Source organism: Xiphias gladius, chromosome 19 (assembly GCF_016859285.1).
Source record: "Xiphias gladius isolate SHS-SW01 ecotype Sanya breed wild chromosome 19, ASM1685928v1, whole genome shotgun sequence".
Classification (NCBI taxonomy): domain Eukaryota; kingdom Metazoa; phylum Chordata; class Actinopteri; order Istiophoriformes; family Xiphiidae; genus Xiphias; species Xiphias gladius.
The window spans coordinates 5,136,148-5,163,271 of record NC_053418.1 but is presented as its reverse complement, the minus strand read 5'-3'; the positions used below and the strand labels follow the sequence as shown (position 1 = coordinate 5,163,271).

Genomic DNA, 27,124 nt, shown 5'->3' with positions numbered 1-27,124 from the left:
TCAGCGAATTGTGTCACAGACAGACGGAGAAGAATGGCGTTGGATGGTGTGACTTGCATTTTGATTTCCTTTGAGAGCCGGGGTGGAATGGGTTGGGGGTGGGGGAGGGGTGTGTGTGTGTGTGTGTGGGGGGGGTGATGGGAGTTTTTATTAGTAGGGCCCCTGTCTTGATCCCATTACCAACTGTTATCAGGTCACTTGTTTGTGAGGGAGACAACTGTCAAGGAATGGAAGTGACAGAAACTTAATTTCGGTGTGTTTTGTCTGTCAAGTTTTTACAAAGTTTGGGTTTGCTTTACCGTCCGCATTTTGTACATAGGAAGGCGTATAAACATTTTTGACAAAAATATGAAATAAAGTGTCATGCTAACCTGATAGTCATAGCAATAGCGGAGAGAAAAATATCATGAACTCAACTTCAGAATTACGATGAAACAGAAGACGTCACTATTTTAAGGCTAATAACAAAAATAAAAAACCAAAGTAGGAATCTGTCTTCATATTGTAATGGATGTCATAGTGCTAGGAAGATGGTATCAAATTAAAAAGCATCCAATGTGAGCAAATACTTCCTCTACATGTGGTTTTGCAGAGAGGGTTGGTGGTTGCCAGGGGGTGTGTCCAGCTTGAGTGACAGGTGGAGTTCGAATCCCTGCCAGGATTTCATTGAGAGTGTGGCCTGTGTAATGGGATATTCATGTGAAAGGCTGCCTCCCCCAGGGGCAAGACGGGCAGGGCAGAACAAAAGCCGCCCCCTTGTGGCACTTCGGGGGCACCAGATGCCCTTCACCCAAATCCCTGGGTATGGAGGAGCAGAGCTAAGTGGAGCAAAGGGGAGCAAAGGGGAGCAACCGAGTGTTTCCAGTGGGCTGAGCTTGTGTCATTTGGGGCATGGCAGGGAAACCTACAGTTGGAACGCAAGAGGGGACATTCTCTGTAGTTTTGTGTGTGTGTGTGTGTGTGTGTGTGTGTGTGTGTGTGTGTGTGTGTGTGTGTGTGTGACTTTGTGTGTGTGTGTGTGTGTGTGTGTGTGTGTGTGTGTGTGTGTGTGTGTGTGTGTGTGTGTGTGTGTGAAGGCACGTTTGCATATGTGCTCATTACTATTTTGTGTGTGCAGCGAGTGGCTGTGACCCACTTCACTAGATCACCGTCTCTCTCCCATACCAAGCTCCTTTTCCTTTTCGCTCCCCATCCCCACATCCATCAACGCCTACGTCAACATCTGACAAAAAAGAAAATTCCCTGTGGTGGAGATAATGGTGCAATTGCCAGCCTCTAAAATAACAACATGGTCCACAACAACAACACTGCCCCATTTGGAGTGCAAGAGCCCCTGCACAATGGCCCAGTGTTCAGAACCCGGGGCGCAGGAGGGGCTCCCCGCTGCCATCCAAGCTGTTAGACAAGCCGGAGAGAGAGGTCACAATCAACACAGCAAGCGGCACTCCACTTCCTGGTCCTCCTTTAGATCGACTGAGACACGGGGACAGAGTCAGCCTCTCTTTAGATACTCCTACACTCTTTCTTTGCTATCTCCCCGACAGCATGCTCGCAGGGTATCTGACACGAAACACAAAATGTTACCTTAGTTGACTGGGATTTGCTGGTATGCACTGGAGAGTTGTTATGGTTTATAGAATGATGATATGTGGGAGGGGCAGGTCGGGATATGCAGGTTGAATAGAAACCCGACTAGGCTACGCTCTTTCATCTTTGTCTCTCCCTTCAATTTTGGCGACCTCCAAAGGCTGAGAGGGAGCATGCGCTCTGAAATTATCATACCAAATGTGTATGTAATGTATACCTGTGTTGCCCTCCCTGTTCCTGTCAGCCCTAGGCTAATATCTATCTTCCAAACAGTCATCCAGAGCACCGTGACTCTCTGCTCACCTATGTTTACGAGAGAAAAAGCAGCTATGAGAAAATGCGCAGTGAATCTGTGAAATGCAGGGAGACAAGGTGACTGCAACCTGTGTTTTTTTTGGAACAGGTGTTTTGAGTCAGAATAGTCTTGCTTCATTTTTGACCTCCTCATGGGTTTTCCTCAGGCTGTTGTGAGAGCGATCCATTTTCTTTTGAAGGACCTAGTGATTGAAAATCGGAAAATCGTTTCATCATACTCACTTTTGTCTGTGTGTGGGAGGCCTGAGGAGGAGGAGGAGGATTCAAGGATGAGCCTCCTTTTCTGTAAAGGTGCAATTCAGAATCTAAGAGAAAATATATTTCAAAAGTGTATGTCTGCGAGTGTGCGTATGTGTGTGCGTCATTGCGCTTAAATGTTCTTCCATCTTAGATCCCTTAAAGGCGTCTGATTTCTCCACTTCAGCATCCAATGCTCATGCCTGCCTCTCCACTATTAACACTATTGCCGGTCTCGTCGTCAGATTTCATCCCTAAGGCAGAAAGAAAAGTTGCAGAATGGCACACGTTGTCCACATTCCTTCCCTATGATTCTTCCATAGTCCGCCTGATTTGCATTTGACCCCTTCAGTCCCAGCAAAGTCCTCCCCAAAAAAACCCTTCAGGTCAGGGGCTTGACCCCTCGGCCTTGTGGCACTGAAGTGACTAGGCGCCTTCTGAATATCTGTTCAATTGGCTTGCTGCACGACTAACCTGCTCCCAACGTGATGAAGTGGGGTTCAAAGGTCAGGGGTCACCGGAGGGAGAAGGGTATCTTGGGTCATCAGCAGTGGCCCAGGGGCCAGAGTGGCCAAGGGCTCGGCGCCACAGTTCTGGCCGATTGGGGTGTTGTGGTCATTGGGTTAATAGGATAAGTGGCCCGCAGGTCAGTGTGGCCCAGTTCTTATGCTAATACTGGAGCTCGTCTTTGCACTGTTGCCAGGGTGGGGACTGGATCCAGGATTTTGGAAGTCCACTTGGTTACTTCTGGTTAACCCAGCCTTGTTTGAGCAGATCGTTATTTAATCTGAGTGAACTGCTGACAGCTGCAGTTGTCCTTTACCTTTTGCTTTCATTTTGTTTCTCAGTTTGTGTTTGTATGGTGCACGTCTTTTATTGCACCATTCAGCTCAAGTGATTGCGTGCTGTGATTGTGAGGGTTATCTGTTAACTTCCCTCATGATACAGACCCCGCTTTGGAGCGCATTCTAGCACATATGCAACACTAATTATTAGATAACAGTTTCTTGATGTCAAAATGCGGAATGCAAAAATATGGGTTTTTTTTAAATTCTCTGTGACAACCTGTCTTACAGTTAGCTATTTTCTAGACTTCTTCGCCACCCTGCCACAGTGAAGACAACTGAAGCTAAGTAACGGAAGTGATTTTGAGATAAATGCTTCAAGATAAATGTTTTTGTTAGTTTGCAAGTAAGGAGACTGCCTTAAGAAGTAAATGCAGAGACTTTCTTTTTTGGGCCCCATTGAGTGAGTCACTGTTTGTGATGTCTGCAGTCCTTTAGCTTTAATCTTCTTTAAAGACATTGTCTAGCCGCTGGGTCTGCAGCGATTTTTTTTGGCACAGAGAACTGGGCGAATTTAGTGGTCTTAAGTGTAATGAGAGGACAACTCGAGATAGTCTGATAGACTCTAATCAGACGTGTGTGTGTGTGCACTGGTGAAACGTCAGCATCCGCTTTTTAAATTTAAGAACTGAAGATAAAATGAATCCAGTCATCGTGTATGTATGCTCAAACACAATAGAAATGACAGCAACATTAATCATTCTCAGCAGTAGGAACGGAAGTAGACTTAGTGCACCTTTGTTTGGGTAGAAATTCAGTGAAAATCTGCCTTGCTGGCGGATCCATGAAAGTACACAAGTTCCAGTTCTGCTAATCTGCTGCTTTTCTTTGAGAAGTCAGGTGGGATGCTGTACTGTATGTTTAGATCCGGCGGGATTTTTTGCCGCACTCAGCAAATACTTCAGAGACGTCTAATGCATTTACGCTCCTATGTTTGATTACGGAAAAGAGGTGACAAATGGATTATAAATTGTCATACTCCCTCAGAGGTGGGCGGGTGGTGGTGGTGGTGGTATCCAGGAGAGATTAGTTCAGTTTTTTAAGCCAGTGGTTTACACAATGCCTGGAGCAACTCCGTAAGCCGGCGATGCCAGGACCCACACACTTGGTGCATCGCGTGGGGTAGCTTTTCATATTTTCTTGAAAGACTGCCCATGCTTTGGGTTGGAGTTTTACACTGAAAGGGGTACATGACAAGCTTTCCCATGGTCACCTTTTGATATTAATACATATCACTTGTCTTCTTTCCAGATGCATCCTTTGGGACTATGTAATAATAATGATGAGGAGGACCTATATGAGTATGGCTGGGTTGGAGTGGTGAAGCTGGAGCAACCAGAGCTGGACCCCAGTTGTCTCACCGTGCTGGGAAAGGTAAAGAACTGGCTGTTTACTCTTTCAAGTTACTGTGTAGTGCCAGTTGATCAATAACTACATTTTCCCACATGACTCGCACAGGTCATTTTATTCACCGCTGATGCACATTGGTTAATCATCGGAAAACAAACACACTGGGGCTCTGTACAGATTAAACAGCAGCTTACACCTTTCGCAAGAGGCGAGCGACCGAAAAAGCACCACGCTCTAGACTACACTTATTACTTTGCAGTCACATAAAAAACTACTCCATGTGCGTGCAGCATGGCATGCGTTGGGGTGCCACTGTAGGTGAGTTGAGTCATGCACTGAAATGCAAAACCAGTTAGGACGTGAGTAATTTCGACATCTTAAAGTCATGAATTGTTAAAGTTGAGACCATGTTTGTGGTATTTAAACTCTGGTGTAGATTACTGCTTCATTCATTGCGTATGCCTATTTTCTGGGCAAATTCAGGCTAGAGAAAGTAATGGTTTTCAAGACCCACAACACCCAGGGTTTTTTTTTTGTTTGTTTGTTTTTTCATTTCTTGGGACATGAATACACCACAAGAATAATAATTAGATTATTGTTTGCCCGTAAACACAATCTTTTAAAATCTTAAGGGTACAGGTCAAACAACGTTATTAGGTCGATTGAATGTTTGGGCGTGATATTGTGATAGAGAAATGTGCAGACAGCGCGGTGTTGTCTATATAGACAGTCCCCTTTACTACACACAAGTTAGGGAAAATTCTTTCCGTTTTACTTAATTAAATCCCCATTAAGAATTTGTCTTTGATCTCTTGTAGTGACAGAGACAATTCACGGAAGGATGATTTTGTTTTATTTTGTTCCTCATTTCCCATTGTCTCTCACCACTCCCATGTCTCCATCCTCCCTCCTTCCTCCAGTGCCCAGACCCCTCTGGAGTCTCTGAGTGGTATTTTATCATGCTTTAATTAAGTGTTCCTCTTAATGGAATGTACCAACATTCCCCGGAGGATTGGGGGGGGGGCTGGCTATAGTCTCATTTATCCTGTGCACGCCTGGCGACAGAAAGAGAGCAGCCATTCATAATTTAAGGAGCCCTCGTACTGTATAGACATGCTAATGGTGCACTTTCTTCGGGGATGGTTGCTGCTGCCTGGCTGACGCATACTTACGCCGAGACCTGAAAACAATGGGTGGCTTCCCTCATTAGTAAATGGTCTTCACTGAGGTGACGCGTCCCTGTTTGAGGAGGAGCTAACAGATCCAGAGGGAACCCAAGGAAACTATAAAAGGTTTAACTTGTTGTTTACCGCTTACCACTGTTGTCAGGGGAACAGTATACCGGTAGGACAGTAAGGCCGACATGATTTCAGTCTGTAAGCGAACATGTAGTACATGATTTTTAATGGTAGACGCTGAATGTTTAAAGGGGGACTCCACTGATTTTACACATCAAAGTTGGATTACCACTCTAGCAGAGTATGGCTGCGAATGTGAAAAAAGTTGTGTAAAGCCTGTTGTGGCTCTAGAGGGAGCCGGATGTAATTCCCACACGTGATGGCCCTAAAGGGCTAAAGGACTACAAGTCCGCTCCTAGCGTTGCTCAACCGAATCTCAGACTGAACTGTTGGTGGGTTGGTGGCGATTGCATTGTGGGTAATGTGGGCGCCAGGTTTTGACAACAAAGAATGTCTGGAATAAAAAACCTAGACTATCTTCATTTTGATCCTTTTTTTTTTTTTTTTTAAACTGTCCATCATGAGTTTGACAAAGTTACAGGAGTGCAATGCTAAATCGGTGGAGTACTCTTCAAGCAAGAATACCAGTATGACCCATGAACCCGTCGGGCAGTTAATGTCAGCACATGCCTTTGATAGGATGTCAAGTCAGGACAGCAGAGTACCAGTTCAGCTCAGTTGTTGTTATTGTTATGAGATTACCGACGCAGGAAAGATGGGAGAGATGGAATGGACGGGTGATATGTGATCGGGCCACATTCAGATCCAGAATGTTGTGGCTCCATGGCATGTGCCTTAGCCAACTGAGCCACGAGGACACCCCGATTACCAGAGACCCACACCTTCCGTCAGTGGAACCAGTCCAAGCAGAGCGCTGATGAGCTGGCCATTTTTTATACACTCTGGGTTTGATGCTTTGCTAAGGGACACTGTAGTGAGGATGGCAGGAACCTTGGCCTGTGACCTTTTGGCCTCCAGCCAGCCTCCCTAAACCCTAGACCACTCTGTTTCCCCTGTGTTTATTCAGCCAGAACTATAATTAGAGAAGGGAAAGCCCATTGTTGCATCTTGACAGACCCTCGCCCGTGGCCCGAACGCAGCTGGGTGCTTTGTGTTGGCACTGCCGCTTCTGCCAGGCCAGACAGTGCAGTGTTTACCCCCTGCCAGTCTGCTTACTCTGCTCAGGCAGCCAGGTCACCATGCCCAGCCCTAGTCCGGATACTATGCCCACTCTTACACACTCACCCCGCCTGGTCTGGCCTCATGCTCGGCAGCCCCCCCCCCCCCCCGCCTTACCCGACTGGCCCCTGACTGAACCCAAGAGCCTACTCCACTTTGCTGCCACTTTGCCACCAACAGTGTTAGGGTCTTGTCTGGTCAATTTAGATTCCATTCAATTACAGAATCCCAGTGAATGCAAAGAACAGAGTTGTAAGAGAAAAAAAATGCTGTTTACTCTAATCCACATCTAAATATAAAGTGTCTGGGAACACAAGGACCCCAGCTGTACTTATGAGCTGGTCAACACGTAGCAATGGGCATTCCTTCCTCTATTTAGAGTTGGCTGAATACTAGGAAGAGGCTTGCCTTTATTTTAAGTGTCCAGTCCGAATTGGCCGGCGCATATGGTCGTGCAGTTTTTTTTAAAGCAAAAATGATTGAGAAAGCATCTCTACCCGAAAAAAGATGAGCTGTCACCTCCCAGGAGCTAGACTCTCAGCAGTGGGAGGATGGTGCAGATTCTTTATCCAGGTTTCTGCAACTCTTACCATAATTTCACAGCTGCTGACCATATTGATCATGCTAGAGCTATGCTGAGCTCCCAGCTGCTAATACAGACTCTTGGTGCTGTGTAGTTTCTTTTTTGGTATTGATATTTGTCGTTTTGAAATATTTCCTTACTTGACTTGGAGCTTTTTGGTTTGATATTTGAAGAAATTCTACACAGGACGTTGTCCCTGTATACTGTTTTTGTGCTACGTGTTATTTTAATTTGTGCTAAATTATTCAGCTGAGTGACTCAAGGATATCAGGCTGCTCTCACTGACGCAGAGAGATGCTCTGACATCAGCAAATATTGGCAGTAGAGGAAGAGGAGGAAAGGAGGTCGGCCGTGCCGGCCTCTGAAGTCCACGTGCAAACCTCACCAAAGTGCTGGCATGTCATATATATGTACACAGTTTTTTCCTGCACTTCCTCTCTGGTTCCTGTGAGAGCTGCAGGGCTGTTAAACCTCTGACCTTTGTGTGCCACAGCAGTGGCCCCTCCCCCAACAGCAGGAAAACCAAGAGCAAATTGGTTCCTACTGTAGCCAACTGTGCTTGAGACATGCTTTGAAGTGGTTTGGTTGTCTGAGTTATGGTGTCATATAAGGATGACTCTGCGAGGCACCCTGGTGCTAGCGGAACACAGTTGCAAGTAGTCGCCTCTCTTAAGTTACGGTTTATCAAGTCTCTGCTTTCTCCGAGGTGTTTGTAAATGCTGTAAATCATGCTCACACCTCTGCGCACATTTATCCGTTCTCGAGTCGAACTATTTATTGCAGTCAGTAACGTTGCCGGTTGTCATTTCCTCCCTGCCGCTTGACTTTCTCAGAACTGGCCTCCCTCCCTTCTCCTCCACACTGTCTTCCACATACATACACTGCGATCTTTGGCAGCTTCTCTGGAACATGAAATCATGGCACTGGCTTTCAGGCTGGTCGGGGTCTTTGTCGCTGAGGCCAGCGAGATATCTCTTCTTTCAAGTACCAGAGTGTCAGTCCTAATGGCAGCACGGGGCCTTGGCACGCCAACTTTACCCCTTTTCATCCTACCCGGGGTCTTATGACATCAGCCTCTAACCCGGGCAACCAGGGGAGGAGCGGCAGAGGAGCGGAGTGGCGGCGGATAGCAAGAGGAGTGGCAGTTAGAGGGAGAAATGGGTTGGGGGCTTGGCTTTTCGAGGAGATGATGAAGGCGAATGTGTCTGGTTCGGTAAGTGGGTGGCTGGGATTTGTTTCTTGCTTGGTACAACTTTTTTTTTTTTTTTTTGTATGCACATAAGCAGAAAAAATGCCACCCATCCTCCCACTCAGCCCTGCAGCTTGTGTAAAGCAAGTCTCTTGGCTGGCATAGCATGTAAAACTCCCTGGTATGCGCTTGTTGTGTGTGGCCTGGCGCTGCCCTTGACCAGCTCGTCTCTGAACCACGATCAGTTCCACCTTAAACACCAGCCAAAGACAACATTTCATCGCAGTGGAGTGTAACTGGCCCGAGACCGGCTGCTACAAAGCACTTAAAAATAACTAAAGCAACAAGAAAATTTTCAAGATCTTTATTGACATATCCTCCCAGAATTAAAGCTAGCTACTTTAAAGTTTTTGCCAGAGGCACACAACCATAAAAAGTGTATCCTGTGTGGGAAGCTCTGTCTTTGACACACATACAAACACAGTCCTAAAACCACAGTTGCCATGGAACAATGTGAGCGGGCACAGTAGTGTGTCTCTGTGTCTTTCTCTACCGTGGCCCTCAAGTTGGCACTATAGGACAGCAGGCCAGAGCAAACAGCTGCTGCGTCTTAGTGCTAAGTGGCTTTTGGACTCTAACTGTGTCTGGCATCCCAGCCAGAGCTGCAGAGAGGGTGTAGTGTTTGTGTGTGTGTGTGTGTGTGTGTGTGTGTGTGTGTGTGTGTGAGAGGGAGGGAGAGAGAGGGAGAGAGAGAGGAATGATAGGGATATATGAAGTACACGAGGGCTACGAGGACAGTGTGTGTGCCTGTGCACGCGTGTGTGTGCGTCTGAAGAAGCGAAAGATCAGCTTTAAAGAGAAAGAAATGGCAACAGACAGACGAGTGTGATATTGCGGGCGACTGGCTCCTCGCCTGCGGCCAGGTTAGCTGTCCTGCACACTCAGGTGTGTGCTAGAGTTCGTCCCGGGGCCACGGCAATGCCAGTAAGGTGTCATGCGGCAGGGCTTGTTGTAAAGAAGCTCCAACGCTGGATTGAAGTTGCTGCATTTTCAGACCACTTCTAATAGAGCACGCCGGCCTTCACGGATACTTAGTGGGTCTGTTTGTTGGTGCGCGCATTTGTGCATTGATTAGCCCATCCACTGTTTATCGGTGTGATTTAAGAAGAAGTAGAAGGCTGGCAGATGAGCTTGTGTTTCTATGCAGACAGCTGAATGACTCACTGCGTCGCTCTCATCACTCTCCTCTCACACTTTTCCTTTTTTTTTCCTGCTTTTCCCTTCTCTTTCTGCAGAGACCTTATTGAAGCCGAGAGCCTTGATAACAGAGAGAAAGAAAATTGCTGTAGTTTTACACTCGGCAGTCTCCAGACTGTTTTGTTAAATTGCAGTGAAGCCACAATAGTGAATGATTTACAACAGTGGCTTTTGTTCGATACAGATGAAGCTTCCTTTTTTTTTTTTTTCTTCCCTCAAAGTTTCTAAAAGAAATCTTTTCATAGCGGAGCCATAAAGATGCAGGATATTGATAAGACAAGTCGTACAAGTTGTACTAAAAATGATAGGGCTTACATCCTTTTCAGTTGAGTGTGGCAAATTGAAAGTCAGTTTATGGTTGTTAAAATCAAGAAAGCTAACACTGGCCGCTGTAGCAGAAGCATGATGGAGGCTAATCTCGTTGTAACTTCATAAAGGTCTCTGCTTTTCTCAGATACAGCGAGGTATTTTTCGAGTTCCCTCCTCTAGGGATGTGCTTTTCTGCCATTAAAAGATGTGGTTCTAGAAAATACTACATTTCAAGGGGCTTTCAAAATGAAATATATCCTGAACATTTTTAACGCACAAACAAACATCCGTCGCATTCACAACTTTTTTTGGTGCCATATTAGCCCTTGGATTAAATCAAGCAGTCAAAAAAGGAAAAAAAGCTACAGGACTAAAAACAAACTTAGCCGAAGAGCTGTCTAGCTTCGCCCCCACAGTGTGCCGGGGTAAAACGCTCAAGCTTTAGGGTCCTCTCCACCTGCGCCTTGCCCCAAACACACTGCATAAAACACTTTCAAACACCTCAGCATGGAGGGAGGGATGGAAAGAGAAATTGAAAAAGAGAGGAGGAGGAGCAGCAAGGAGAGAAGAAAAAAAGGGAGAGAAAAGCTTGTGAAGTGCGGGGCACTCGGGGGCCTGCCTTTTGGGCTCTCCTTTCATGTTTGTATACGCCTCAACTTGCTGATATTATCTTGGCCGCTCTTCCTGGCGGGGTGTCGGGAGAGGTTTCCACTGTGACCAGGCAGGGGCCTCTCTGTTTCTGTATGTGTCTCTCCCTCTCTCACCCCCTTCACTGAGACTGTGTTGGAACCCTCACCCACCTTTCTACTTCTCCTGCCACCCCCCTCCAAGAAAATAGTCCGTCTCCTAAATCACCGCTTCACCAAGTTTCACGGCGCTGGGAGGCGCCTGGGATCCTACTGCGCTCGTTTCCATGGTCACTGGGAAGCTCCTTGTGTCATGTGGCTCAAAGTGAGCCGTCCCTGGGCCGAATTACCCAGCTTTCAATGGGAGGCCAAATGACCATTATTAGACTTCACAGCTCAGGCCCCTATTTAAAGAGAGAAGAAAGGAGCCCCGGGGACTTAAGATGAGAGAGAGAGATGGAGGGAGAGAGAGAAGACGAGGGGAGAGAGCAGAGGGAGAGGAAGAAAGGAGGAGAAATGAGAGGAATGAGAAGAAAGTGCAGTTAGCACCACTGAGGAGTTGCTTCTTTTTATTTTTCCCCACCCGTACATTAATTTTTGTTCTTAATCACAGTTGTTATTTGAAAGTCAGACACCAACCTCAGCTAAAGCTCTCCTGTCTGTCAAACAGCATCCAGTTAAGACGGCGGCGGCGCTGGATCAAAAGATGAGCTGTGGAAAGAGTAAATCTTAGAAAAGATAGGACCAGACATCCACTCCCGTCAACCAAAGCCCTGTCTTTTCTCTCTTCATCTCCGTCTAAGCCAGTTGCTTTGTAGGGGAATGTGCTTGTGTGCGTGAGAAATCCTTGTGTCCTGCGCCCCGCTGTGTATGTCAGCACCATGTTGTCTTTAAGGCTCAGGCCCATGGCCTGGCACGGAAGCTGGAAACTGAAGCCCCCTGGTCCCCGCACAACTAATCTGATGCCTCTCCCTGTTACAGACGATTCCTCTGCTGGAGGGTTAGTGGGGGTGAAAATGGCATCCTGCTCTTTCGGTTTAAACTCTCTTTTATGCTCTGCCAGGGAGCCCCAGCACAAGTAGATGGAGAAGTGTGTGTGTGTGTGTGTGTGTGTGTGTGTGTGTGTGTGTGTGTGTGTGTGGGCGGTTGTGTGTATGAAGGCGATACTGGAGCTGCCCATGCTCTGAGACAGTGAGGTAATGGAAGAAGAGAAAGAGAAACACGGAGATAAGACGGGGGTGAAGAATGGGAATGCACCTGGCAGAAACCGGGGGAGACTTTGGCATTGTTTATGGAGACCAAATTAACAATAAAATTTAGATGAGACACCTGGATGGCAGTCGTCATGCTTAAATGGTACTTAAAAGAAGTTTTTTTAATTCTTTGGATACGGTCAGATAAATGCAGGGGAGTGTAAAGTGCAATATTTCCCTCTCAGATGTATTAAAGGTCTTCAAAACTGTACTTAAGGATATTACTTTATTACCCCTGTATGGTCAGATAGATGACTTGCTGACATGGATGACTTGCTGAGATAAGACAACAGTGAGTTGCTATATTGGACTTGAGGCTGAAATGACTAAACATACCTGGATATTGCACCATCTTGCTGCCATGCTTTGTTTGGATCCTATTTACAGCCACAGACATTTCCTGCTTGATGTTATCTTTATTGGGACACAACAAAAGGAAAAGGTGCGTGTTGTGCTTGAAGAGATGGACTCAGCCGGCAGCTCACCGTTTCGTAAAGCTGTGGTTTTCCTGCCTTTTATAGGCCAGCTTTGCTTTGCTTTTTTTTTTTTTTGTGACGTGTCAAATTCAACCTAAATAAAATATGTGATTATTCCTTCACCGACTGTTCAATTTGAACACTTTTTAGAGGCCTGCAAAGGTCACGAGAAAAGAGCAAAGATTAGAAGAAAGTCTGGGAGAGAAAACTGATTTTGTGAAGAAAAAATACAGTATATTGGGTTTTTTTTTTTTTTTCTGCTTTCCTGTCCTGTCAACCATCTCGTGACCTCCTCAGACTCGTGTGTTGAGGTTTGGAAGCATCGTCCTTTACCTACTGCATATGTAGAAAAAGTTGGGGCCACGAAGCTTGGTGTGTGTGTGTGAGGGAAGGTGTGTGAAGTCTCATCAATGACCTCAAGTAAGGTCCCTTGAGGCAACATCGATTGGGGTTTGAAAATGGAAAAAAAAAAATCTTGGGGTTGGAAAGAAGCGAGCTTCCCAGACCTCTGTAGCCCACTCCTCACCTCTGTCAGTGGCCGAGCTGCATTGTGGGTAATGTTAGGCGCCAGGTTTTGACAAGGAAGAAGAAAAGCGGAATAACAAAGGTTGTTCTGCTGCATAAATTTTTGATCCTTCTATCCATCACGAATCCACTTTCATTCTCTGATCAAAAGGCAAAGCATTCGCTGTCTGTCTTTCAACTTTGACCTTATTGGATATCATCAAAAAAGTGACAGGGAGTCTGAAAAAAAAGTCCCTCCTCCTCCTCAAGAAATGCTGGACCCAGTCATCATCTTTTCCAGCACTTTACTTCATTTCAGCAGACAAACATGTCAAAGAAAACAACCAAAAGGTTAAGTCCGTCTCCTCTGCCGGCCCGCTGCTAGGAAGGCCGCGCAGCGGGAGACAAGATGTACGGTGAGAAGGGAGGCATTATGGGGGTTACGGGGCCGAGTCCTGACCTGCTCTGCCGTGTTTGCCCAGGGAAAGAAGACGGAAGGCAGCAGCAACACCCCTCCACCGCTAGCAGGATAGAATAGTACAAGAAAGAGAGAACAGCAACTTCTCTTTCATGCAAGCAGGGACACGGTCTGCTATAGGAGCTTCAAGGCAGACAGAGATTAGAGGAAAAACTGTGTGACCGCAGACGAATTAAGGGAAGGAGAGAGGTGGCCGTTCAGTGAGACACCTCAGCTCCACTCAGATCACTATATTTGGATTATAGCGCCTGCTCACACTATAAGACCTGGGGTTAAGGGAACCACAAATACTGCTGTTTTGTTTTGTTTTGTAGCACTCAATTCAGAAACCTTAATTAGGGTTAAACTCTTACTTTACTGTTGCAGAAAGTTCATTCTGCCGCGTTCACTGCACGTCTCACCGCACATGCCCTGAGCCAGACGCTGGGTGGTGTTGGCTGTGAGCTACTGAATGTTAATCAGCGCGTCTGCAGCCGGGGATTGATTCAGTCTGTCAGTGGTGTCGACTGTCAAGGGCTGGCGCAGGTGTTTTTGGGCCGAAAAGAGACTGTTGACGGCTTTTCTACACGGGAGGCACTTGCGCTGCGTTTCTCACCTACACTCCGGTTTTAATCCATACGGCTGTCTGAGCGGCTCGCACTTCATTCACGCTGTACACGCGGAACCGCTACCCGAAGCATATTTTGAAAGCGTCAGGTCTACTCTCTTCCATTTCACGAGCACAACTCCGGTGATTGTGTGTGCGGTGATCCGTCGTACGTCCTGTTTTCATATCCTAGACTGCTCAGAAGTCGAAGAAAGAAAAAAAAAAAAAAACACTCATTTGATCTATTATGTGCCATGAGATGAGACTTGCAGCAGGCAAGCACAAATCTGGTGTTTCGCTTGTCTTAACTTGCTCCCAGCTTTATTGCCTGCCCTCCCTTTGTCAGACAGCTCTCATCTCGAGAAAAATATGGAAATTCAAAGTTTTCAATATCGGCAAAAGTTTCTTCCACATCGAGGTGTTCCTTGGAGAGCCTCGAAGCAAAAAAAACTAATAACAACATTTCAGAGTTTGTTTTTTTAATCCCAGGTTATTTCCTACCTCATATATCAAAAGCAATAAGACAAGCATGCATTGGTATTTCTTGACTGAGCGCTTTGATTTAAAAGTTGAATATTCACAGAGAAAACATCGAGGTCTTTTTGACTGACAGTAGGTCTAAACATTACAAATAATCAAATTGTTAATTAAGTAATTACTATTAGTATTTTGCTCCTTCAAAGTTTGCCATGGATAAAAACACAGGTGTGTTAATTATAAATCTTTTCCCTAACCAAGACTTTCCATCACTTTCATCCAAACAAATCCTGTTCAGAAACTAGATGGAGAAGAAGCACTTAAAAAGTAGTATTCTTGCCCCTCGCCGGAAAGCTTGTTTATTTTCCTGTGAATTACAAAGGGCCGGAGCCCGAAACCGGTAAGAAAACAACATGGGAGGGACAGAGAGGAAAAGTGGAGGAAATTTAATTAGCAGTTGTCCATTCCTCTGGCCCCAGCGTTTGGTCTCGGCAGGGCAGAGCGCTAGGCAGGAGGAGGAGAGAAGACTAAAAGGCTCCTTGATTAGAGGCGGTCTGACTCAATGCGTCTGCATCTGTGTTCATGTTTGTGTTAAGTGTGTGCGCCTGACGTCACAGGACATCAAACCGCGGAGAGAGACGGGAAATGCTGCCCGTGGTGCAAAACAAGTAAGACAAACACGTATGTTACGAGAGAACAGAGTCAAAATGCTCAGTATTTCACAAGAATTTGGAGTCCAGCGCATGAGCCTCATCTGTCATTTATTAGTTGCCAGGTCTTCGTAACACACACAAGAAAAACTAACGTCGTGCTGCTTTGCTTTCCCACCACAATACATGCACCGGAAAAAGGGAAAGAAGATCAACAAATTCAACTCAAGAGTTTGCTAAAAGTTTTAAAACAGTCTTAGTTCATGAAGTGTGTCGGAGTGTTTCCTTAGAAGTCCTTCTTCGTGGCCATGTGATGATAAGCACTTAAATTTTCAGAACAATTATCTCTTTGTTATGTTACCCTGATGAAGGCTTTCTGCCAAAACATTTGTTTTTGTTTTTTTTTTTTAGCATAATTAGAGATAAGTGTAAGATAATAAGGTATTTTAAACACAGACTGTTGGTTAAACAAAATTTAGAAATCGCAGGTAGCCGAATGCGTTTCTAAATCCTTTTACTGTTTTCCTTCCACATCTCAATCTTTCCACTCAAACAACATCCAAAATTGTGTCGGTATTGTTTGAATAGTTTTTTATTTTCAGTACTGATGCCAAAAAATGTTTTGCTGTGTTAAAAAAAAATTAATAAAAAAATTTAAAAAAAAGTGGTAGTAGTGTATGCACAGCCCAATATTGTACCAGGTTCACTGGCAGGAAGACAGGAACAGGAAGAAGGCACCTGCACACCAAACTGATGTTCCTATTATTTATCATATCACTAAATTTAAGTTATTGTGCCTCCAGCATCCTATATTAACTGACGTCTTAAAGTCTTTTGTGTTGTAAACATCCTAAGTGACTTGATGTGTTCGTGTCGATTTGAATTGGCAGCAGGGCTCTTGATGGCATGCCGGGTACTACCCGATGAAGCGCCGACGTCCAAACACCTTAGCTGTACTCAGTAAAAATCTCCTTTGAGAGCACCAGTTCAGCGTGCGGTGCCTTTTCCCTGATGCTAAACTACCGGTCAAAAAGTATCAGAACAGCTCCATTTTTCCGGCTGCTACTGGGCACCGTCGGTCAGGTAACAGGTCAAGAAGAGCAAGAGGTTGACCGCCGAGTTTCGGTACGCGACAGTTTTTGATACTCAGTGCTTAAGGACATGGTCCTAAAGACATTTGGTTGTCATTGTTGGATGATAGACTGTGTGTGCCGTGAGTTTGCAGTTTAAGAAAAGTAGATGATATGTACTTAAGTAAATATCAGGGTCAGGAATTAGTACAGTACAGGAAGTAGGTAAAAGTGTGTGTGTGTGTGTGCTAATGGGAGACACTATGTATGGGTCTCACAATGAGGGAGAGCGAGCGCTCGCTCTCCGTTTCTCGCGACTCTTTAATGGGGCCGGCGCAATGCCAAGTTCCACTGGCAGGCCTCCTCAGAGGTACCCCCTCACACCCACCCACACACACATTTTGATAGCACAATTCACTTGTATAATTCCGGTTATGCAATGGTGAGTGAATGGGCACCCCATTATGTGCACTGAGGCAGAGACAGAAATGTGTGGGTGGGGGGATGGGGGGGTTACTTGTTGGGAAAGATGAGGTGAAGAGGAGGAAGAGAACAATCAGGGAGGGAAATGAAGAAGGCAGATTTGTCAGAAACACTTGAAGAGATTCCATGGCTTGAATTTTAGCTTTAAAGAGAACTTAACTAGATAATGGTCGAAGCATCATCGTGGAAAACCCCAGGCCTCTGCTCTGAGGTCGTTTTTGTCCCCCAGAGCTCCGATTTTTTTCGACGCAGCTGACTTTACCACCTTAGAAGAGGCTTTTCACACGAATCCAGAAGATGGCCTATGGCGAAGCACATCTCCTAGCTAAAGGAAATAGATTCAGAGGGTCTCAACATAGAAGCTTCTTGTTTTTTGTCTCAGGTTTGTTCCACATCTCTTGTCTCCCACTCGGGGATTTAAACCAGTGGAAAGAAGGGACCCTACCCATGGGAACTGATTTTTTTCCCCTCGGGGAAGGTGACACAGCGGGACAGATGCTCATTGCAGACTGTATCAGTGTGCGTTTGTGTGTGCATGTGCGTGCTGGCTGGTCATGTACGTGATGTACAGCCCAGTGGCGGGGTCAGGGGTCACGGTACCTGGGGCGTACCTTGTCTTTGTCTGAGTGTGAGGCCATTACATCCACTCCACATCTCTCTCTCTCTCGTACCGGTCTGCAGTCTCCATATTGAGACACTGTGCCCGAACCTAACCTAAGGGCCTATATGTGAACGCACCGCTGCACTTTTTCGACACAGTGACCACGACGATACCTGAGATTTAGCCCTGATACCAAAACTAACTTTTGCAAACAGATAAAAAAAGAAAAAGAGGGAAAATAAAGTGAATTGAAATGCATGATGGCCAGTGTAATAGCAGAGTATTAGGATATTTATGTAGAAAGATTAGTTTTGACAGGAGCAGCAGTAAAACTGAATTGGAGAAAAGAACCATATTTCTGTCGCCTGCATTGTGGATCCAGCGGTTGTTATCAGAAAAGAATAAAGACATCAGCCCACACATTTACTGTATGTTTCAGTCTCTACTGTATCAGCCTTTCATAGGCTGTTTCCAGCCAAAAAAAAAAAAAATCTGATAAACCCACTGTACACATACCTGGCATCACGTAAGGGCTGACTAGACATTAGCTTGTTTGGATCTTTTTCTGCCCTCATGTGGCCAGAAGTTTATTCACGCAGCTTTAAGCTTAAGATGGCCATCCGATACGACACATTTAATCTGTTAAACCGATCTGAGATCAGCCCCCTCCGAGTTGGAGAGACACGATAAACAGGTCCGCCTTCACTTCCTGACCTAACCTCTTATCTGCAGTTTGATATTAATGGCGGTTGCTGAGCTCACTGAGTGCTTCAAGTGATTCTTCCCCCTGTGTGTTTACGTTGAGTAAACTGCCCGTTTATATGAAGGCGGTAAAATGGAGAGGTGCTCGAGGAGGTTTGCCGGCCCCTTTCCTCCCCTCCAGCGTGACACACAAGTGGATTTTTATGTGCTTCGTAAACATTTTTTTTTTTTTTAATGCAGCTCGAGAAATGGTGCCTCAGACGTCCCGGGAGTCCTGTAAAGTGATCCAGCCAGGGGCTAAACGCCCATTCGAATGAATATTAAACAGGAATAGGGGAGAGGTCAAAAGTTTGGGAAGATGGCAATGACTTGTTTAAAACTCCACAGTCACCAGAGAATGTTTTACTCATTCTTTAGCTCTTTTTAATCTGTAATGTGGGAGTGAAATTTCATGGCTGTGAGTCAAAACCTTAAATATGAGTGTAAGGGGTTTCATGAAAAGATGTTGTTGGCAGGATTAAGCTCAACGAGGTTATTTGAGTACACATTGTGCCCTTGTAAATGGTTTCAGGATCGTATATTTGTGCCTGTGGGAACAGGAAAGCTCTTATTTGGCCGTTTTTCGTGACACACCAGATAGAAAAACCCAGCATGGCGAGAATTTCCGACCAGTTGATTACATGTCACACGGCCAATATGAATATGTCAGGTGTCTGTAAACAGAATAACATGTCGTGACAGGTTAACAGTGTGTCAGTGAAGTGTTAACATCAAACAGTAGGAGCTCAGGAAGACGTTGAGTAATGTGCTTGATGAGCTGAGGAAATGATTAAATCCTGTTAGAATTAAAATGTCAGGATAATACAGATGACTTCATGTGCAAAAAGTACATTATGTACAGGAGAACAAATGGGGAAGAGGTGCTTCAAAAATAGTTTTCATTTCTCTCTCCAGGCTGCACAGGCTTCTAATCAGATGACACATAGCCACGTTGAAAAGTTTGATTTTATTTTGGTGAATGTAAATAATGTTTTGGAACACATGCCTCCTCTGAGAGAGAAAGAGGAGGGAGAGGGAGAAAAAAAAAAGGGGGCAACCACATATAAGGAAATCAATAGGAGAAAACTATGCCTTTATCTTTTAATAAACCGTAAAGCCAGGAGGCAACATGAAATTACAGCATAATAGCAGTGGAGAGTCTTCTGAAGACTTAATTGCCTTAATTATAGCGGTGCGGAAAGAGAGAGCGACAGAAAGAGAGAGGGAAAGAAAAGCACGAGGACGAGGAGGAGGAAAGAGAAAGGAGGGAAGTGGAGGAGGAGAAAGTAGGGGAGAGAGAGAGAGAGGGAAGGATGTGATTGAGGAACCAGTGCATGAGCCAGATGTTGCAGGTGTGTGTGTGTGTGTGTGTCTTGTTTGCATGTGAGCACATAGCGTTCTGTTGTACACGTGTATTCATAAATATCTGCACATATTTCCCCCATGCGTTGTTTTGTAAATGTGTGTTGATTCGAGAATCCTCCGTATAAGTGAATGGCGGCGGCGAGCGCTCCGCCGAGAAAAGTCTCTCTCCAGACGAGTGAAAATTTCTCTCCCTCAGATCTTACAAGCTGGCAGGCTTACTTAGGGATGCTAAACATAGCTTTCATTTTCCTCTGTGTCTAGACTGGGTTCGCAGTGCTTTCTGCTGCGGTTTTTGTTCACTCAGGGAAGATTGTACCCTAATTCTCATGCCTCTGAGCCAGCGGGAGGTTTGTTGAGCCAGCAGTGTTGTGAAGTACCTGTACCTGTGAGTCTTTGCTTGCTAGTGAACTGTGTGATCACGTTAACTTTTGGGGTCCAAGAATGTGACTTGAATGAAACCATCTGAAAAGTTTCTCGGGGAAATGCCTCCTTGGTGGAACTGCTGGTCTGAAACATGACGTCAGACCCTTGACACTGACGCTGTTTTTTTTTGGAAGGGGTCACAGGCCAAAGAGGTCGGGGATCCCTGGTTTGATTTTTAACAAGTAACTAGTAACTGTAGCTGCATAAATGTAGTGGAGTGAAAAGAAAAACATCTTCTTCTGAATGTAGTGGAGTATTAAGAGCACCAAACGGCAATAATCAAGTAAAGGAAAAGTCCAGTACTTAGTTACTTTCAACCACTGTTTGCCTCCACTTTGCCTTAAAGACTGTACCTGTATTGGTAGGTACTGGTGTATTGTGTAAAGCTCATAATCTTACAAACTGCTACCTGCCAAACTCGTCCTTGCACTCTGACGGCTGGAAAAAGGGAACAACGTTTGAATTCAGTGAAGCTCGGTGAAAGCGTTTTTCTCCATGAATCATTGGCTTCTTACTAGATGAAGTCTGCGTGTCTTGATCTCGTCTGTAGAGAGAGCATCAAAACGTGATCTTGCATCGACTCCCCCCCCCCCCAAGCTGAGCTTAATGAACGGACCTTGAAATCCCTGTTCAGTCTCAGTGAAACATGTACGAATGAAAGCTTACGTTTCCGGCGTTTCTCGTCTTTTTGAAGAGCTTGCAGTGGTCTCAGGTTGCTTTCGCGGTATCTCCTTACACAGGGTCTCTGCCACTTGAAATTCTATAGCCAGTTTGACTCAGTGAAGTATTTCCCCACCGAGGTGTTTAGTTTTTATCAACATGACAAAGTCCTGAGGGGGAAAAAAAAAAAAAAAAACATGTCATGATATCCATCCTTTGGTGTCCGAGGTTGTGGTGTTTCTTTTTATATAGCGTCGGGAAGGAGATGTGTCATGTTTTTGAAGAGATCCACTTTGCCTGTGGGTGCATTTTTTGCCGTCGTCAGGCAAGTCCCTGCACTGCAGCGCAGGCCTGCCCGAGTGGAGATTCTTTAGGAGGAAGATCTCTTTCTTCTCAAAGCGTCTTACCGAGAGCTATTAATTATTAACTGGGAGAGCTAACATCAAAGGAGCAGACTTGCGCTGAATTAAATGGGGGCTGGAGCCTGGCGGAGTGGAGCTGAGAGAAAAACTGGGTGAGAGGGAAAAGCCGAGCGCGATTTGGCTCTCGCTCGCTTTTGAACTTTCCAAGTTTAAAAAAAAGGGGGGTGAAAAGAGAAAAGAAAAGAGCGATGTTAGTTTATGTAACGGAGGCAGGACGAAAGAGAAAGTTGGAAAAGCTTGTATAGTCCGTGGCGCGTCGCTGTTTTAAAGTTTCGGTGTTTTGATAAGGCTTTTATTGACTGCTGGGAAGGATCGATTAGTTTGCAGGGTTAATTAGCCTTTAATGAGCTATGAAAGCCAGGCTCATAAACATCTCGTCTGTAGATTAAGCCAAAGGGGAAATCTAACTGAGATATAGCCCGCGCTACATTTTCCCGAAGCCGATTTACACTCGAAAGCTGAACGTGGAACATGTGCCACCCCCTAATATCAAAGGGCCCTTGGTTCGATTTCCCTCCTGCTGTAACTTGTCCGTGCAGCAGTCGCCCCCGCCAAAGGCACCCGCAGTGAAGAAGAGCCAGGCTGGCCAACGCTTGTGTGTTGCTTGTTCTACGAAATCAAATAGATTCTATATTTAGCTTCATTATTGACTCTGTTATTGACAGTTGTTGACTCTGGAGCATGCGGATACCTCTGGTTCTCTTTCGTGCTCTGGAAGGGACAGAAGTAGACTGCTTTGACCAAACGAAGGCTGTCGAGAAGAAACGGTGCTCTACTTGAATCCAAACTTGCTTTAGCTACACATGCTGGTTCCTGGAAAGCTATATTTAATCATTAACCTCTTTCTGAGAGTCATAATACAAACAGGAAGTAGGGGAAATAATGCAAGCACCCTGTGGGAAAGGAAATCTCAGATAATGTCACAATTACGGTTTCAAAACTGTAGCTGATGACGCCACTTAGCATCCACCAGCTACGCGAGAGTTTGGGAAATCTGCGTTTTGACCTGAGGTTTAAAGTAGCAGGAAATAAACTAACAGAGCTGCCGGGTGGCAAAACCATCTTTTGAAATCATCTTTAAGAACCTTCGAAATAAAACGTATTTAATACTTCAGGTAGTACTGGAATGATTAGTAAACTGACACAGAGGCAACTGACAGCAATTAAGGTCCCTTTTTCTAAAAGCAAATATTGCTGCTTTATATGAAAATAAACAGAACTTGAAATGAAAAATAAATCGACTGGTTTTGTGTTTCGGACTTGTGGTCAGTCAAAATGAGCAACTTCGAAGACCTCGCTTTGGGCCTGGCAGCACTGGCGTCGGCCATCTCTCGCCACGTTAGCTTGAGGTTGCGTCAGACGCCCGGACGGGTGACAAAGCCTGAAGAAGATGTAGGGAAACGCAGGGAGTGCGGATTCTCTCATGCAGGGCACGGGTAGTCACTGGGGGGTTTTGAAGAGTGTGATAAGGATTTCAGCCCATCTGAACCTCTGCGGCGTTTTTTTTGTTTTTGTTTGTTTTTTAAATATGTCAGATGTCACTCTACAGCACCGCTCACTCCTCTGAAGGAATATCTTCTGGAAGAACGGCGTCCACCCCCCCGGTGGGGTCAGAAGGAGCCGCTGAAGCTGTCCTCGAAGCTCGTTGTGGTTCCACATTCCTTCATCTTTGAACGAAAGATGATTAAAAAAAAAAAAACTTGCTCAACATCCTATTGTCGAGTGTTGTTACTTCAGAAATCATCACGATGTGTTGAGAAAAGAGCAACGGCGCCTCCCCCGCACGTACCACCCCCCCCCCTCCCATCTCCTCTCTCCGTCCTCTGCGAGTGCCTGCAGACTAGGGGCAGTGACACTCTCCAGCCACTCGGCAGCAGAGTCACAGCACTGTACTCTGTCACTTTGATCTTCACTCCCCCCCCCCCCTCCCTCCAGTAATGAAGAGCGCTGGCAGGAACCCAAGGGCACTTGATAATACCAGGATATGATCCCGGCCGCGCTCTTTTAGATCATGTAGTGCAGACATCAAAACGTTGTCTAAATAGGGCACCGTGAATCGAGTGGGGTGAGAGCGGGTTGTAGAGGAAGGCAGGAGTTAAGATAAAGGAACTGTTTTTTTTTTTATTGCAAGGGGAAGCCAATTTGGATTCTGCGAAGAGATACTTTGGGTTCTGCAGATCCAAGCATTTCCTTTATCTTTTGCCATTAGCAGACGTCTTAAAAAGACCTCTGCGCTGCGACTTTTCGGGCTCTCGGATGAAAGAGGGCTCACATCTCTTTAGCAGTTGGGAAAATCCGCGGTAGCTTTGTTCAACTTTCCCCGGCCGGGTGTGCGCGGCAGAAATCAATTCAGACTCAGTACTGTGTCATGCAGGGTTGCATCACATGAAGCTGCGCATGCTTTCGTGCTCGATACAGGAATGCAACTGTTTTAGTGCCTGTCAGACTGTATTAGCTTAACGTGGCGCCGTCTTACTTAGAATGACATCACGGAGACCTAAAAGACACGGAAAGATAGACCACATGCGTCCTAGCGAATGTTATCAGTGGCTCCCTCACTTCTCGCCTGTTGGTTTTCTGTCTCCTTCCTTTCTTATTTGCACGTTCCAGATGAGCGGCGTGAGGGTCACACTCAGGCAGAGCACTCCCTCTAGTGGCCTGGATTTGAATGGGAGCGCTCCTCGGGGGAGGCCGAGAGCGCGGTTGACAAACGTGACCGTCCGCTCTGCGGCTCTTCCTTTTCGCCGCCGTCGGGGCATGTCTAATGATCACTTTGTTCTGTGTTTGCAGGCAAAGAGGGCGGTGCAGCGGGGAGCCACAGCCGTCATCTTCGACGTGTCCGAGAATCCAGATGCCATCGACCAGGTTCGTGCTCACCTGAGATTACCCGGGCATTCTTGCTCTCAACAACACTGAAACGCTCTAATCTGTCTCGGTCTGTCTGTGAGAGACGCTCTGCTTTTCACTTCTGAATAAAGCTCAGCAGCATGCCCTGCCCTTCTGACTGGCTGTGTGTGTGTGTGTGTGTGTGCGCGCGCGCTGTTTGTGCAGACAATGATCTTTCTATCTTTAGTTCTGTTCAAAAGCATGTGGATCAGCCTTGCTCATTCAACCATTCTGGGCCTTTTGAGTTCTAACTTGTGATTGGAAGAGCGCGCCGCGCTCTGAGAGGACTGAAAACGAATATCCAGGTTCGGCTTTCACTAGACCATGACCAAACTCTGTTGAGCTCATAATTGCACAGGTAGCGCACATTACCTCATCCCCCCCGAGACTGTGGATCTGTCTTTGAGTGCACATTTGGGGAAGCACACACGGGCTACAGTAAGAACAAAGTGTATTCCTTGACACACACACACACACACACACACACCCAGATACTCACATTCCTCCTCCTTCCAGTCTTTCTGACTCCTGTGTCTTTGCTGTTAAGAGGTATAATACACGAGTTGCTCCTCTGAGCGCCTTTGTCGCAAGAATTCTCCTGTGGTATTCATCCTCGCCATGCCAGGCCTGGACTTGCAGGTTTTTTTTCTTTCTCTCTTTCTTTCTTTCTTTCTTTTTTTTTTTCCCCTCCCGCCTCGCCTCTTCTTCTCTGCCGCTGGGTCGTAAAGCGCGTAGCTGAGAGATAAAAGGGATTGCGCGGAGACCACATGAAAGGCAGCGCTGGGCGGCTGTGTTAAATTCCCCCGAGAGGCTTTTCCAGTCAGAGCGGCCCGATCAGCAGAGGCAGGACCCACAAGGCCGAGGGGCAGGGAGGAGGAGCTTAGCGAGAATTAAGGTCCCGGGGCCAAAATTAGGAGAGAGTTAATGTACTTGACCTCCTTTTTAATGTGAGGCCAAGTGCAGCTACTGGCTCAGACAGTTTGGGGTTTTGTTAAGGGAAAAGTTAAGTTTGTGATTTTCTTCAAACAGCGGTACACATGTTTATGCATTTATAGGTATACATTTTAACTGTGTGTTGTTTATCAAAGGCCGGGCTAAAGTCTCATCTGAGTCATTTATCAAAGTGGGAGCACGCCAGAATCGAGCGGGAGATCAGAGGTCTCAGCGTCTATACTTTTTAAACCAGAACATACAGTATTTCACTGGGGAACATGACGACAGCAGAAGAAATAGAAATGCGAATATCCCCGGTATATCCCTTGGGCTTTTCAAATTACAGATTCCAACCAGCAGACGCGAGGGCAGAGCGGGGAGGGAGAGGAGGAGTAAAGGAGTGTGTCAACTGACTCGAACGCCAGAACATACTATTCATTGACTATTTCCTCCTGCTTCCTCCGACAAACTGTGACCACAGTTTCCATGTCTTGAGCCTATAGGTCCTCTGCCCCAGTTTGTAAAAGAAGAGTTTATGCCCGTGGCCTTTTTTTAGATTCACACCCATTGGGTCAGTGGTTCCTACACTTTCTGCCTTATGGCCCCTAAAAATTCAGCAGTGTCCACTTGTGATACCCCGCTACACGGGACATATGTCAGTCAGCTGGGAGCCGCTCCAACAAAGAGTGATTTTCAGATTTTTACAGTCTTTAAAAGTTTATGGATGACACAAACGTATTTCGGCTGAGGGCCTTCGTCAGTCTTTGACGCCCCGATGAAGGCTTTTACTGGGAACATGTTTGTGTCAGCTATGCAATATCATTATTTTTTTTTATTTTATTATACACAGATGTAAAAGTGCTTTGGGTTTTTCTTTCTAGTTTGCATTTGTAGTGACCTTTGACTACAAATATTTGAAGATTTGTTCATTGAGCATGACCGAAAAAAAAACAAACGTATAAACTGTTTATAAAACAAATATTCACTCCAGCTTTTTTTTCCCCGATTTTTTTCCTATTTATGGTACATATGAATAATCTAAGAGGCCTTAAGAGGTAAAACTATTTTACAAGAAAAAACAGCAAAATACAGAAATCAGGAAAACCAACATACTTTAGAGTAGCAGAAATATGTTTGTCCGTGTTTCTTATCCTTCCAGTCATCTCAAGTTTATCTTGTGAGGTTGGGCACCACTGCACGAGGGTGTGATTTTGACTATAACATGTAAGGATTCAACTGGTATAAATGTTTTTCGGAAAGCTGATCCTGACACCCACAGTTTAGCTGTATACGTTGTCACGGGCAACTGGCTTTTGGGGGAAAACAAACATACAGTGTGTTTTTTCTCCAGAATTTATTTAATTGGAAATGGAAAAAACCTGAAAAAAAATTTAAATTGATTATTGACAGAGATTTTTTTTTTCTAAAGTCAGAATCACACGCACACGCACACACACACACACACACACACACACACACACCCCTGTTCAAACGTAAAAACCCTGCAGTTCATCACCGCATTAAATGAAGAATTGTGAAACATTTATAAAAATGTAATAAAAAAATAAATGGTCTTTGCAGGTTTAGGTCATTTTTATGTTTTGAGTATAATCAGAACTCTACAGCATGTTTAACAAACATGGCCGCATCTAAATTTAAAAGGGACACTCCAGTGATTTGGTATTGTACTTCCATAAGGTTGGGGGACTCAAGAGATTCTTTTTTTTTTTTTTTTTCTCCCCCCCAAAAAGAACGCTCAAGAATCAAAGCAGCAGAGGCACAGATATTGTCGCTGTGCATCTCTAGTAAGGGTCAAGCTCCAAAAACAATAGATCCTACATTTCCCACAGTGCCACGGAGGACATAATAGAACAGTTTTTATAGGCTGACTCCTCATGACAAGTAGTAAATTGAACTTAATATGTTTTCATTGACCAGATGAATGAGTTTAATTTTGTTATGCATTGGAACATCTGTGTTTGACGCGTTCCCCTCCCGTCTCTCCTCAGCTCAACCAGGTTGCCGAGGATCCTCTGAAGCGGCCGGTGGTGTACGTGAAGGGCAACGACGCCGTGAAGCTGATGAACATCGTCAACAAGCAGAAGGTGGCTCGCGCTCGGATACAGCACAGACCACCGAGGGTAAGAGCTCACGCCGAAAACCCGAGACCGCTCGCAACAGATGGCGTGCGCGCCCGGGACAGCTCTTGAGCACATGTGAGGAGCGTGTTTGTGAGGCCCACGCACCAAACAAGTTTTCGAATGTGAAGACAAGCGAAAAATTCCCGCTGTGAAATCTGACCCCTTTCCTTTCTTCTCTCCTCTCCGCTGCCCCGAGGCTGAGGACGTTTTCGCAGCACTGTGGGAGATTAATATCAGCCACTCAAAGAGCTGTTTGTTTG

The 27,124-nt window shown here is 45.6% G+C and overlaps 1 protein-coding gene across 4 annotated transcripts in view; it reads left to right on the top strand.

Annotated features, from left to right (window-relative positions):
* znrf3 (zinc and ring finger 3) overlaps window positions 1-27,124 on the top strand; it is a 68,295-nt gene that overhangs the window by 32,558 nt on the left and 8,613 nt on the right. For 3 of the 4 annotated variants that reach the window (XM_040155727.1, XM_040155726.1, XM_040155730.1), the window contains exons 2-4: window positions 4,236-4,358; window positions 23,695-23,769; window positions 26,733-26,864. In XM_040155727.1, the coding sequence (XP_040011661.1) occupies window positions 4,236-4,358; window positions 23,695-23,769; window positions 26,733-26,864 (330 nt within the window). The remainder of the gene's footprint in view (window positions 1-4,235; window positions 4,359-23,694; window positions 23,770-26,732; window positions 26,865-27,124) is intronic. The other variant, XM_040155728.1, reaches the window with a different exon arrangement.